This window comes from Mandrillus leucophaeus, unplaced genomic scaffold, assembly GCF_000951045.1.
Source record: "Mandrillus leucophaeus isolate KB7577 unplaced genomic scaffold, Mleu.le_1.0 Scaffold556, whole genome shotgun sequence".
NCBI classification, from domain to species: Eukaryota; Metazoa; Chordata; class Mammalia; order Primates; family Cercopithecidae; genus Mandrillus; species Mandrillus leucophaeus.
This window is the reverse complement of record NW_012105986.1, coordinates 56,742-70,496: the sequence shown is the minus strand read 5'-3', so window position 1 is coordinate 70,496 and position 13,755 is coordinate 56,742. Positions and strand designations below refer to the sequence as shown.

Genomic DNA, 13,755 nt, shown 5'->3' with positions numbered 1-13,755 from the left:
ATGTAACTGGGCTTAAACATTGTGGTCGTCCTGGAATTTTGCCTTCTTACTAATTTAACAATTGAAAAAAATTTTTGTGAAAATAAAAACAAACGTAACTGGAGATTACCTAGATTCTTTATTTTTCTGTTTTGAGCCATCATGACTTTGAAGGTAAATGGAACTCATTTAGAGCCCTCGCCATGGAGGCTTTTCAGTGGTGTTGGTGGGATTGCACTTAAGTCAGATCAGTGAGGCTTTCTTATCAGTGGGCTCTTCTAAGGATGAAGGGATGATGGGGCCTTAGAAACCAGAGGCTTCTTGCCAGTTTACATGGAGAGGCTAATGTAGAGGAAGAACCTGTTGAAGTTTTAGGTAGTATGACCTTGTAATCGCTTAACATTTTCTTAGGTTCTTGGAAACTGTGACTTCAAACAAAACTTGGCATAACGAAACTAATTTACCACAGGCTAACCGATACAAACAAGAGTTAAATTTCTAGTGCATATTTCTGGTCCCAAAAACATCACCAATCTTATAAAGTCCAAAACACTTCACATATTAACCATTGAAATAAATGTGAGCTATACATAAATTTAATAAAGATTAATGAAAACAAGTAAGAAAGTTTTACCCTATATTTGGTGAATTAGTGAGTGATAGCAGTCGTAGTTTTGGTGAGTTAAATCAAGGAATAAATGTTTGTGAAGGGAAATTGTCAGGACCACCTCCTCCCACCATGCAGTTCAAAAACCATCACAAACATGACAACTCACTGAGTGCTTTCGTCCCCTAATTGTTTATTGTTGTACATTTGTATGATTATTATAGACGTTACAAATTTTTATTTGACAATCATTTGTATTCATTCGTTCATTTTTCGACCTGCTTATTCCAGTTCAGAGTTGTTGGCCGGGCGCGGTGGCTCAAGCCTGTAATCCCAGCACTTTGGGAGGCCGAGACGGGCAGATCACGAGTTCAGGAGATCGAGACCATCCTGGCTAACACGGTGAAACCCCGTCTCTACTAAAATACAAAAAAAATTAGCCAGGCGAGGTGGCGGGCGCCTGTACTCCCAGCTACTCGGGAGGCTGAGGCAGGAGAATGGCGTGAACCCGGGAGGCGGAGCTTGCAGTGAGCTGAGATCCGGCCACTGCACTCCAGCCTGGGCAACAGAGCCAGACTCCGTCTCAAAAAAAAAAAAAAAAAAAAAAAAAAACAGAGTTGTGGGTGGGCAGAGCCTGTCCTGGCAGCTCAGGGTGCAAGGCGGGAACTGACCTGGCCAGGACGCCATGCCATCATCCCATTGCAGGGCACACTCATACCCACACACTTGCACACCCCCCACACTCTCACACTGGGACTATGTAGACACACCAGTTCCTCTAACATGCAGAACTTCTGGATGTTGGAGGAAACTGGAGGACCTGGAGAAAACCCATACAGACTTAGGGAGAATGTGCAAATTCCACACAGACACTGGCCCCTGTCTAAATAAAGAATGATATAATCCAAAGAGAACATTTCCAATTTCAGCAGAATATATTATATTAACCTTTTTAATATTAATGTATGTATACATATATACATTTCACTAATGTTAACACGAAGTATTTATATAGTTTATATAAAATTTTATACATTACATATAATCTCATTTAATATCCACAGTAACCGTATGAGATAGTCATTATTTCTATTTTAAAGATGAGAAAACTGATATTCAAAGTGGTTACATGATTTCTCACGGTCAGTTGGAAATGCCAGAGCTAGACTTTGGTCACAGTTTTTCTAGCTGTCCAGTGTTCTTTTCAAGACCTCTTGCCTGGAGCAAGTAAAGATACAGTCGTCACTCATTAATAATCAGGTGTGCTGAGTTAGTCTGTAACCTGTGTTGACAAATACACATTTCACGTAGTTATTCATTTGATCATTCATTCAACAAACGACCCAAGGACTGCCTTGTGAAAGCTTGTGGCAGTATCAAGATGGATAGGACATGGTTTCTTCCCTCAAGTCAGTCAAATATTAGCTCTTAAATCATGAATGGGGAGGCTGTCGCAGATCACAAAGTAGGGTTGCTGAACCAAACTGGGGGCTCACAAAAAACTCCTTAGAAGAGGTTACGTGTAAGCTATGAAGGATGGGCAGAGTCATCATGGTAATGAGTCGGGATGAAAACTGTTCTAAGCAGAGCTATGAGTGTATGTGAAAACTGACATGAGAGGGAATGTAGCCAGGTTGAGGAACCATGAACAGATCAGTACAACTAGAACATAGCACGTGAGGGAGAAGTATCTAGCAAGATTATGACCCAACCATGAAGTGCTCATTGTATTGAGGATTTGGGATTTTATACTATAGGAAGGACTGTTTAAAAAAAGTTGTGTGCAGTGTGCAAAATGATCATATTTCTGTTTTAAAATAGTCTCTCTTGAAACAGGCTAAAGGCAGGATTGGAAGAGAGCAAGAACAGCAGACAATGGGTTATGGCAGCAAGCTTGAAGAATAAGCCATCTGAGAAATGGTGGCACCTGCTCCGAAGACCAGGAAGCAGAGAAAATTGAGGAGGGATGGGGACTTATTTAGAAGATTAGCTGGAATCTTAAAAGTATAAGGACATTTTTATCTATCGTGATAGGAGGCAAGGCAAACAACTGTGGGCTTATGCCTGGAAGTCCTCTGCTAGTCTGCTGGCATGTGAAGGGGAAGATAAAGGGAAGGGGCCTTTGTGTGGAACAGCCACCAAAGGGGCTGACGAGGGGTCTATGGAGGAGTCACTGGGCTGCGGGGAAAGGCAGCTGCCTGCATGCTGGAAGGTGCAGGCATTTGGTCTGTGGCAACTGGGAGTTTATTTAGAGACTACAGATGTTATAAATACACTTAAAAGGCATTCACTTTTTTTTTTTTTGAGACGGAGTCTCACTCTGTCGCCCAGGCTGGAGTGCAGTGGCGTGATCTCGCCCTGGGAGGCGGGTTCACGCCATTCTCCTGCCTCAGCTTCCCGAGTAGCTGGTTCTACAGGCGCCTGCCACCACGCCCAGCTAATTTTTTTGTGTATTTAGTAGAGACGGGGTTTCACCGTGTTAGCCAGGATGGTCTCGATCTCCTGACCTCGTGATCCACCCGCCTCAGCCTCCCAAAGTGCTGGGATTACAGGCGTGAGCCACAGCACCTAGCAAAAGGCATTCACTTTTTTTTTTCAAGTTGTGATGTATGTCTTGCTTTGGTGACTGATATGAACACAAGACCTCCTTTCGAGTTCTCTGAGATTGCTTTTTTTCAAATCACTATGACAGGTGAAATTGAGAGCTTTGAATCTGCTAGAGTCCATTTCAAATCTTCATGCCTCCATTTTCTTATCTATTAGATTGAAAGAATTTTACAAGTCTGGTTGGTTAAGGTTAAAAGATAATTAAAATAAAGCCCTTAGCATAATACATGGCAAATAAAAATTGCCTAATAAACAGCTGATGGTACTGCTACTACTGCTACTACTACTACTGCTGCTAGTAAGTTGGTGCAAAAGTAATTGTGGGTTTGTCATTAACAGTAATGGCAAAATGGCAATTACTTTTGCACCAACCTGCTACTACTACTACTACTACTACTACTACTATTGCTAATACTACTAAGAACCATCACCACTATCACCATCATCAGAGTATGCAGTACATTTTTGAAATCCCTGGGATGCATTTTGAATTCCAAGTTCTTTGAGAAATTGGAGATGACACAATTTGGTCATTTTTTCTTCTAATTCCAGGTGACCATGCAACATACGAAAAGCAAGAAGATCCTAGATTTTGCAGCAAACGTGCGGCTCTCTCGGATTCAGGCAGATGGGGATGTTGTCTGTGAGCTTCCTGTAGTAAAAGGAGGACAAGCTATTTTTCCATGTGTGTTATTAATCTTCAGTAGCATCTATTCCATAGACAAATTGTTTGGTAGTTACTTAAATTTGCTTCTAAGCTATTTAGTTACAGAATATTTTTCCTGCTTCTAGGAGAGTTGTTTTACTCCTGAGAAGTGACGTTTTTAATGTCACAGCATGAGTTGCTGGTGGATCTTAGATTAAATGTAATCTCAAAATTGTTCTTGTGGCCCAGCCACAGTCACAAAGGCTGAGGCTACGAGAGACAAGAAATGCCGTGACTGCAACTCACCTTAGCTTTGCCTGGGGCCAGCTTACCTCCTTGCTTGATTTCTTTCCTCATCAAACCTTACGTCATTTTAAACTTTAAATATAATGTACAATAACAGTCACCCTTACCACTAAAATACTAAGCATAAAATGTCCTCTTATATCATATATAGAAGAACAACCTTTTAAAAAATCTTTTATTTCTCTTTCTGAAAAAGCAATAAACCTTCTGGCCTTTTGTTCATGGTATAAAAATGCCCATGTATGATTAAAAATAATTGAAGCTCAAAAGCCTCTCAATAGACACAGAAAATCCAGATTAGAGGAATTCTTATATATGTTTTTCTTTTTTCACTATAGCCTGAAAACCTATGGATCTGGGTTCTGTTTATATGGATTTCAAGGTAATGTATTTCCTCTTGTTTTCTCTCCCTGTTGCTTTGCCAGTAGTGAGATATCAGGTTGACGTCTACACTGGGAAGCTGAAGCATGCAGAAACGGAGTCTGAGGTTTTCCTCTGTCTCTTTGGGGAGAGGGGAGACTCTGGCCTCAGACTGCTGTACAAATCTAACATGCAAGTAAAATTTCAAAGAGGACAGGTGAGTCTATACAAATAATTTCCCAGATTCTTAACAATCTCTCTGAAGATGGCCATCTATGATTTAAAATTTAAAAGGTGTTTGGCACTCTTCAAATTTTAGTTTTAAGACATCTTTAACACGTTTTCCTGACCTGACTTTCTAGTGTGCTTTGTTTTGGAAGTTGTTCTTACAAGAAAAATGGGACATACTAAACCAACAATAAATAATAGAACAAAGAAAATATATTAAGTTTAGTGATTGTGTGAGAGAAAGAAAAAAATGAACTGAAAAGACAAGGAAAACATTTTTGAATGTGCTCTCTCAGGCTTGAAAGATACAAGGCATTATTTTAAAAGATAAGGCCATATAAATGCCATTATACTATATTTCATATAATAACACAATGACCTTTAATCTACATAACATCTTGAATGGGGCCAACTGTGTTATTTTCACACCTAAGCCCCTCCTTATTTCCTTTTGTCCTTATGGACAAGCATAAGTCTTTCTATATATTAGATCTTTGAGAAGTTGCAGTAGGATATTGTTAATGTTATTTTGTTGTATATGGAGAGAAGGTACTATTTGAGGGTCTGAAATTAAGTTTGGGGATTATGTAATCTAAAGGCATATTTTTAAGAAAGAAGACTCCTTAAACCAGTTAGAGTACTGTTTCTCAGACTGTTGTAGTTTGTGAAATATTTTGAAACATTGGATATCTTAAAGCTCACCTATACATTTGTCACTGTTGATTACACAAAAGCTTTCATCAGAATGAATAGGAAAGCTAGTTCTGCTTTGAGTGAGTCAAAAGCAAAATTAGGCCTAACTTTTGCTATCAGGAATGAATTATTAATTTTAAGCAGAAACAAAATTTTAGATACCATGGTATTATTATTAATATTATGCTAAGTAATCAGTGAAGTGATCTCCTGCAGAACCCTGCTGGCTTTACATCAGTCCCAGACTCTTTCACCCTACCACTTGAGGATAAATGGCAGAGGCTCCATGTCCCCTGGCTGCCTGCTCGTTGGACACCAGCATATATCATTTTGCAGCAGTGCTGTATCATGGGACGTTACCTGCTGAGATTTTGCAAGTCATCTTCATGATTGATCTTCCTCAGTTCATCATTGTGTTTAGCATTTTCCAGACAGTAGGGAGGGTGTGTTATGGACTGAAATTAAAATTGGGTGGGAGATATAGTTGCCATCAGTTTATGAAGAAGAGTACGGTGAGGGCTTAGTGGTATCCGTTTTTAAGTTTAGAATCAGAGATGTAAAAGTGTTTTTCTTCCCTGGTTCATTTTAGATTTTACATTTTCTGTTATTTTCCTCAGTGCTTGGGATGTAATGGAAATGCCAAATAATTTCAAGAGTTTTGTAGTCAAGAAACTGTGGTAAGAGTCTGAGAGTTTTATTATCAGACTTCGTGCACACCAGCCACATCTCACGTCATAAACCACTCACTGGGCTAGTTGTCATTTTCTCTACAAGGTGTCCTAGCAGGATAATAAAACGTAGCAATATATGTAACAGACCCAATTTAATTCCGTCTTCAAACCTAAAGTTACTTTAAGATACAAGAAGAGACCAGAAAGCTGACTCAGCCTATCTTTCCAGACCTCAAGGTACTGTAGTTTGGGTTTGTCCCAAAGCTGACTGAGAGACAAAGGCTTCAGTGAAGGTAATTTATCTGGGAGATAATCCCAGTAAGCACTTGAGAAGTGAAGGAGTGGGAACAGTGAGACAGGAAAGGAGAAAAGCAATATAGGGACATTTGTGAGCTGGTTACTATTATGGCTCTCTCTTCTTGCTGAGAGCTTCAGAGAAACTCTGTGAAACATCGCTCAGATTTGTCCCACCAGGGGAAACCCTCAGACACAGAAGCAGGAGACAGGGGATTGAGATAGAAAGTTATGAGCACACCTAAACTGTTTATTAAAGCAGCAGATGCACCTAGAAATGGATCTAGAGGACATGGGATGGGGCATCACTTGCATTTGCTACAATAGGTGATGCGCCTCGTGAACGTCCCTTGTAAAGCCATGCTGAGAATGCAGGATAGTGACAATGAGATGATCCATGCACACATGAGAAGATGCACAAATACTCATCACCTAGTTTACAGAACCGTCATTACTGAACTAGTAATGGTTTTGGTCTGGACTCTACAGGAGGTTTCCATCAACAACATGGAGCCAATAGTTGAGACCCAGGTAGTGTGTCTTCAAATATCAAATCGAAAATTCAACCTGGTAACAATGCAGGGAGCTGTTAAGACAGCTCCCCACATAGGCAATACAAGTGATACTAGAGTCACATTTTTTACCATAGAGTGCCAGTAGCTAACAGTCAACTATCATTTCTGGTAATTTTTCAGACTTACTTAAATTCATGATCCTTTCCTCAGATAACTTTAGGACAGTTATTCTCAACAACCATCGACGAGGAAGTAATGTGTGAAGGAGTTCTTTTTATTTTAATCAGTATAGCACTGACTTCAGGTCCTGAATCTCTCTGGAAATGTCAGTGTATTTTTGAGATAACAAACTAATTCTATTTAGGAGTCCAGGCTGCTCTTTTACAACAAACCCAAGAATGTGCTCTATTTTCATCTACAGAGGAAGGTGCAGGGAAAGGATGTATTGAAGGTGGGAGGGAGGGAGGGAGGGGAGGAAGGAAGGAAGGAAAGAAAATTTGTCCCACATGTCTCACAGCATATCAGTGCTCATAGAAAGGAAATGTGCTGTACATTAGCTGCATGGTTGTCAACCTGATGCCCTAATGAACTGCTTCTCGAGTAGGGGTCTAACATGAGAAAAGTCTTTGTGTTGGGATTTCTTTGTTTATTACTCTGGATGCTACTACAAATGGAGAAAATAAAACTGTGAAAGCAAAAAAAAAACAGCCAGAAATATATTCTTGATAGATAAAAAGTAATTTGCTTATTTTTCTTACCATATTGCCCCTTTTGATGCTAACTATAGTAACATTATCTCTTTTAAAGTATTGTGCTGCTTCTGGCAGTCATTGGGCTATTACTATTGCCTGCATTTGCCATGCCTCGGACTCTAGTTATTTCTGTGAGTTTTTTTTTCTCTGTCTCCCACACCAGATTGATAAATTTCAAGTAGCAGCAGTGTCGCTTGGAAAACTGCAGAAGGTGCTGTTGCGCTGTGAGGCCAGTGACAAATCACAGTACTGGTACTGTGAACAAGTCGTAGTCAGAGAGCCCGGCACCACATCCAAGTCCATCTTCACCTGTCAAAGGTATGATGCTGTGTGTGTGTGTGTGTGTGTGTGTGTGTGTGTGTGTGTGTGTGGTGTGTATCTTTTAGGTCACAGATTTATTTCCTTAACTCAGATTCCACATCATGCATAACTCATTGATTGCTTAAATAATCTTTTGCTAAGCATTGTAAGGAAGGCTTATCTTATTATTTCTTATTACCACAATGTTCTGTGTGTCACAGAAGGACTAAAAGTTTAATACTGGAAATTATTACATAAATAGTGAGAAAATTTGCTTAACTATTGGTTTCTTTACATTACTAAAATTGTAGTGTTACAACAGTTTCATAAGGAAATTAAGTGTGGAGAAGTTTACAGGGAAGAACTTTCAGAACAGAACGTAAGGAAGACAAACATTAAATTATGGATAAGTTGGACTTTCCTTGAGCCCCATGAGGGTCAGTCCTGAAAGCAGCTCTCTAAATTCCTGACCTGGCCCTGTACTGCCTAGGCTTGAGACGCAGGTCCCACATATACTTCCTTCTTCAAATCTCCTCATAGAAATCCCACACCTTCTTGCTTAAGAAAGTGTCACCTGTTTTTCCAAGAAGGCTGGTTCTCTGGATCTTTACTGAGCCCTGCTATTTCTCAAGAAAATGCTTAGCTTTGGCTAGATGGGCAATCATGTTTATTGTTGCTTGGTCTCTCAGTCACAGGGAATAGGCTGGGCCCCAGACTTACGAATTGATTTAAAACCCAATCTGTTGTGGGCATGGGAATGAGAAACTTGGGGTTCCATTTTGAAAATTTGAATCTTCAATATCGAGGGCTGCCCTGTAGCCTCTTTTTCCAAATAGATAATCAACAGGAAATGAGATAACAAAGTGCAGGCAGAATAGGGAAGAGGGGAAATTCAAGGGTCTGAATTTAGCCAAGAAAATTTTAACTTTAAGTACTAAGCAAAAAGTAAAAATAATGAGGCAATTCAACTAAAAGACCTAAAGGCATGCCACTAAAAACTGCAAACACCCAAGATGATTGGAGCTGACTGCGGATGAACAGAAGCGGTGAGATCCACAGTAGCCCTCATCTTTTTTGCCTTTTAGTCATTAAATTCAGTCAATTCCTTGTTCAGAGTGTCTGCTTAATTCATCCTTTCTTTTCTCTTACTACTACCTCTGCCCTGATTGATGCCCTTGTTCATCAAGACTAGCTCATCCCCGTCGTCTCCCAATTGTCTTCTGTGTCTTTCTTTCCCAGCCTACCTGCCCACAACTTCCAAGCTAGCTCTTCTATGGTACTAACTAGCATCGTTCTGACTTTATCTTTTCTTCTCTCATTTCTCCTTTCTTTTATTTTGAATTTTATTCTTTAATATTTTATTGTATCGCTTTGCCTGAAAATGTTTCAAGAAAAATTGTGGGGGAAAATAATGTTCTAAAAGCTGTATTTTAATCACATCACTCCCCTGTTAAAAACCTTCAGTAATCCTCATTGCCTACCACAAAAGCAAAGCAAAACATAACTTCCATTCGAGGCTTTGTAACATCTGACTCTATATTTCCCCCTCCAATTTGCTTTTATAGCAGTCCTCTTGTAAAATCTTAGTGAAATTAGACCCCTATAATTACCTAAACAAGTTCTGTTCCACTCTGCTTCTGTCCTCTGGAGTGCTAGTCTTCACTCAGGAGGACCTTTCCTTGGTCTATTCTCCCCGTTATAATCCTATCCATCCTCAAGTTCCAATTCCAATTTGGCCTGTAGTATGACTTAATTGGCCAAACTACAAATATTTTTTCTCTTTTCTCAATGTGTACTCAGAACTTAGCACAGCACAGGCACCCCCATCTGATGAGCAACACGTAGCACTGAAGAGGACTTGGGTATCATTTCCCAGCCTGCTCCCACCCACAGCACTCAGGCATCTCTGGGGCACTGGGGGCAGCTCTGTTTTATTTCCTGCATCAGAAGAGGTAGAGTGTGCTTCATCCAGGATTTTCATCTTATGTTCTGATATACTTTGTCACATTAATTTAGCTGATTTCTTTTAAATATGAAATCTCCTGGTGGATAATTTAGATGCATTCACTGCCACTGTCCATGTCTACACATACATTTCACTTCGTCACCCATCATTTATTGCACTACCTTACTTTTTTTTTTTTTTTGAGATGGAGTCTTGCTATGTCACACAGGCTGGAGTGCAGTGACTCGATCTCGGCTCACTGCAACCTTCACCTCCTGGGTTGAAGCAATTCTCCTGCCTCATGCTCCCAAGTAGCTGGGATTACAGGTGTGTACCACCATGCCTGGCTAACTTTTGTGTTTTTAGTCGAGACAGGGTTTCACCATGTTGGCCAGGCTGGTCTCCAACTCCTGACCTCAGGCAATCTGCCTGCCTTAACCTCCCAAAGTGCTGGATTACAGGCATGAGTCACTGCACCCGGCCCCTGCACTACCTTACTTCTTGTTTGTGCTGTGCTACCATGGCCTCCTTTGGAAGGAAGGAACATAAGTGATACCTTAATTATTATAATTTCAACGGGTTGTATCTGAAAGAATTTTAGTTATAAAATATATTGAACAATCACAAATAATGTAACAGATATAAAATATTAAATGTTAATATTTAATACCCTGCTCATAGTAGGTCCTAAATAAATGGTGGCTAGTGCTCATTCATATGATAAAGAAAGTAAGTTGCCAAAATAATTCCTTTCTACTATGTAGCTATAAAGAGATGGGACAGGTCCTATTTCCTTACTTCTTAAAGAAGCAGAAGAGTGTGGCACCAGGAATAGAACTTGTGGCACAGCAGGTTTCTTTCTACTGCAGAAAAAGACCATTCTGAAGCCACTTATAGTTACTTCTGTGCTCCCAGAGCCTTTTCTGTGCATATGAGGTCAAGGTCTGTGTCCATGAAGCCTGGAAGGCTGTTCTGAGGGGAAAGGAGACCCGCGGGTGCACACAGGAGCTGGACTGGACAGTCCTGGCGGGGGAGATGGGTAGGGTATGATGCTGGACATGTTCATTGTGGCTAGTTCGTTCTGGGGTGCAGGCATCCAAAATGCGCAGGTGCACACCACAGAAGGGAAAAGGAAAGAAAATCTCGGTCATGCTCCTTGGAGCTTCCTCAGAGAACAAGAATTTACAGCACAGCTGAATTAGGGCAGAGAGAAAGACCACCGAGTGCTTGTTCCTTTTGTGGGCTCAGGGGAAATGCTTAGGTGAGACACAAAGCAGAGCCACGGGAGGAGACTGCTTCTCTGCATCACAGAGGCTGCCTGCGAGTGTGTGCATCCTCCTTTCCTTTTTCCCTCTTCAATTGAACACCCACGTCCTTATGGCTTTATTTTATTTCTATGCCTGAAGGTATTATTTTTCTGTCTTTTGTACATTTAATATAGATAGGGGTATACATCACTGAATTTCTACCATTTACACTGCAGGCTTGGCTATTTGAGGTTTGCAGCAAACAAAATTTGTATTTGAATAAGGCAGACATTCAACTGTCTTTATGAATTAATGCAAATATTTTTATTTAGTATTTATATTATCTTCCTGTGGCTGCCGTAACAAATTGCCACAGACTTGATTGCATTGAACAACCGAAATATATCCTTTTGCAGCTCCTGGAGGCCAGTGATCCACGATCCAGGTGTCATCGGGGCCTCACTGTCTCGGAAGGCCTGGGAAACAGTCCTTCCTCACCCTCCCCACTTCTGCTGGGTGCTGATCATCCTTGGGTTTCCTTGGCTTGCAGCTGCATCACTCCAGCCTCTGCTCCATTGTCACATGGCTGTCTTCCTTTTGTGTGTCTGTGTCTCTGTGTTTCTTATCTTTTTGTAAAGACACTGTCGTCATTGGTCTAGGCCCATGCTACTCCAGTATGGCCTCATCTTTACTAATTACGTCTGCAAAAATCCTGTTTCCAAACAAGGTCATGTTCTGAGGTTCTAGGTGGCCACGAATTTTGGAGGAACACTATTTAACCCAGTATACTTTTTGAGTGGATTCTGTAATGTACTGTTTAGCATTAAATTAGGGAATCTCCAGATTTTTCTGTGTTAACAAACTTGAACTATTGTGTATGCATGTGTATATGAGAGTCTTGACTTTAATGTGAAATTGTTAAAAATAAGTTAGCATCTATCTTTTAATAGAAACAATACCATTCACAATATTTATTTGATAACCTGCTTGACCTGAGAGGGCCTGGAAACAAGGAGCGTCAAAAGCCTCTCAATGTTGCCTTCCGTAACTCCTGACTGGTTTGGGAAATGACATTGACACGAGCTTGCAGAAGCAAGTTATTTGAAATAAAGGCCATATCTAGGGAAATTCTAAATAGAAGGAGAACTTATAAATGCAGAAATCAATCAGTTAAATGCAAATAACTACAAAGAATGACCAACATGGAGAAACCCTGTCTCTGCTAAAAATACAAAATTAGCCAGGTGTGGTGGTGCATGCCTGTAATCCCAGCTACTCAGGAGGCTGAGGCAGGAGAATTGCTTGAACCCAGGAGGTGGAGGTAGTGGTGAGCTCATAGTGCACCATTACACTCCAGCCTGGGCAACAAGAGCAAAAACTCTGTCTCAAAAACAAATAAACAAATATAATGATCTAACTTGACTTGTCAAGGCAAGGCAGCATGACCAGCTTTGTCCTCTCAAAACCAAATTGTGGTCAGATAGGCGGAGTGACCCTGAGGCACATTCACCTGAGGAATAAGGATGTGATGCTGCACAGCATTCCTTAGAGTTGACATTGCAGCTAACACCTTTAAAGTGTTCCCGTCTCATTTCTATTCAGGATTCTTGGCTTTTAAAATTTTATTTATTTATTTATTTATTTATTTTGAGAAAGGTTGAGATTATTTCCTTTGTGCAAAGTATAAGAAAAGAAGACTTTAAAAGCTTTCCACTATGGATAGAATAGACTATCAGCAAATCCTGAATACCTCTGGTAGGTGGAATGCCACTTCCACTCCAGACCCATACCCTTTTCACTGTCCTCAGCACCTTCTTACTAATTGTTGAAAAAAAGAGTCTGTTGTTCCACCGAAACAATTGTGGGCCCCCTGCAGGCAGGTGAGGCAGGCCTTTGGGCAAGGCAAATTAAAGGCCTTCCTTTCATCCTTGAAATCAGTCTCTAGGGGAACCTTTGCAGCCAAAAGCTGGCCTTGGGCACACAGCAGGCCTACAGCTCAGCCAGGGCCTGGCAGACAGGTTCTTCTCTGCTCCTCACGGGCCTTCACTGTGTTCTCAGCTGGTGCTGTTGGATCTGAGTTTACCTAACTCTTGGCCATTCCCTGGTGCCTGGAGTCCTGTAGGCTTTCATGTGTATATTTACTGGTGAGTTGACAAAAGATGTGTCACCTCTGCCAGGAGATATTTCCTGAAGCCACAGGTTGGGAAACTCATTTTCCTGTACATGTTTCACAAGGCATGTGACATTAACTCAGCACTTACTACATTAAATTATATGTATGTGTTTATGTGTCTATCCTACTGCTCCAGCTCAGTACACTTTTCCCCAAGGTTGGCCTGATGTCTTATATTTTTACTTTCAGCTCCTATGATTGTTTTTGAAATAGAATAGGTTAAATTTACATGTGTAATAAATTCAACCAAAATGCATGCATTAATCAAGACACTATAAGCCCAAAAGGAAATCATATTAAAAGACAAATTTGGAATTAGAACAGAAAATTTAAAAGGTTTAATTGTATCTTAACCTCACTAAGACATATATAAACGAAATTGTCACTTAATACCCATTTTTAAGTGTTAATGACAACAAAAAGCCAAAGAGT

At 40.5% G+C, this 13,755-nt stretch overlaps 1 protein-coding gene across 1 annotated transcript in view; it reads left to right on the top strand.

The window, feature by feature from the left end:
* The window catches only part of LOC105552439 (lipoxygenase homology domain-containing protein 1-like), a 61,791-nt gene that overhangs the window by 24,955 nt on the left and 23,081 nt on the right, over positions 1–13,755 (top strand). The window contains exons 4-6 of the mRNA XM_011998116.1: positions 3,746–3,878; positions 4,571–4,722; positions 7,822–7,976. Coding sequence (XP_011853506.1) covers positions 3,746–3,878; positions 4,571–4,722; positions 7,822–7,976 — 440 coding nt within the window. The remainder of the gene's footprint in view (positions 1–3,745; positions 3,879–4,570; positions 4,723–7,821; positions 7,977–13,755) is intronic.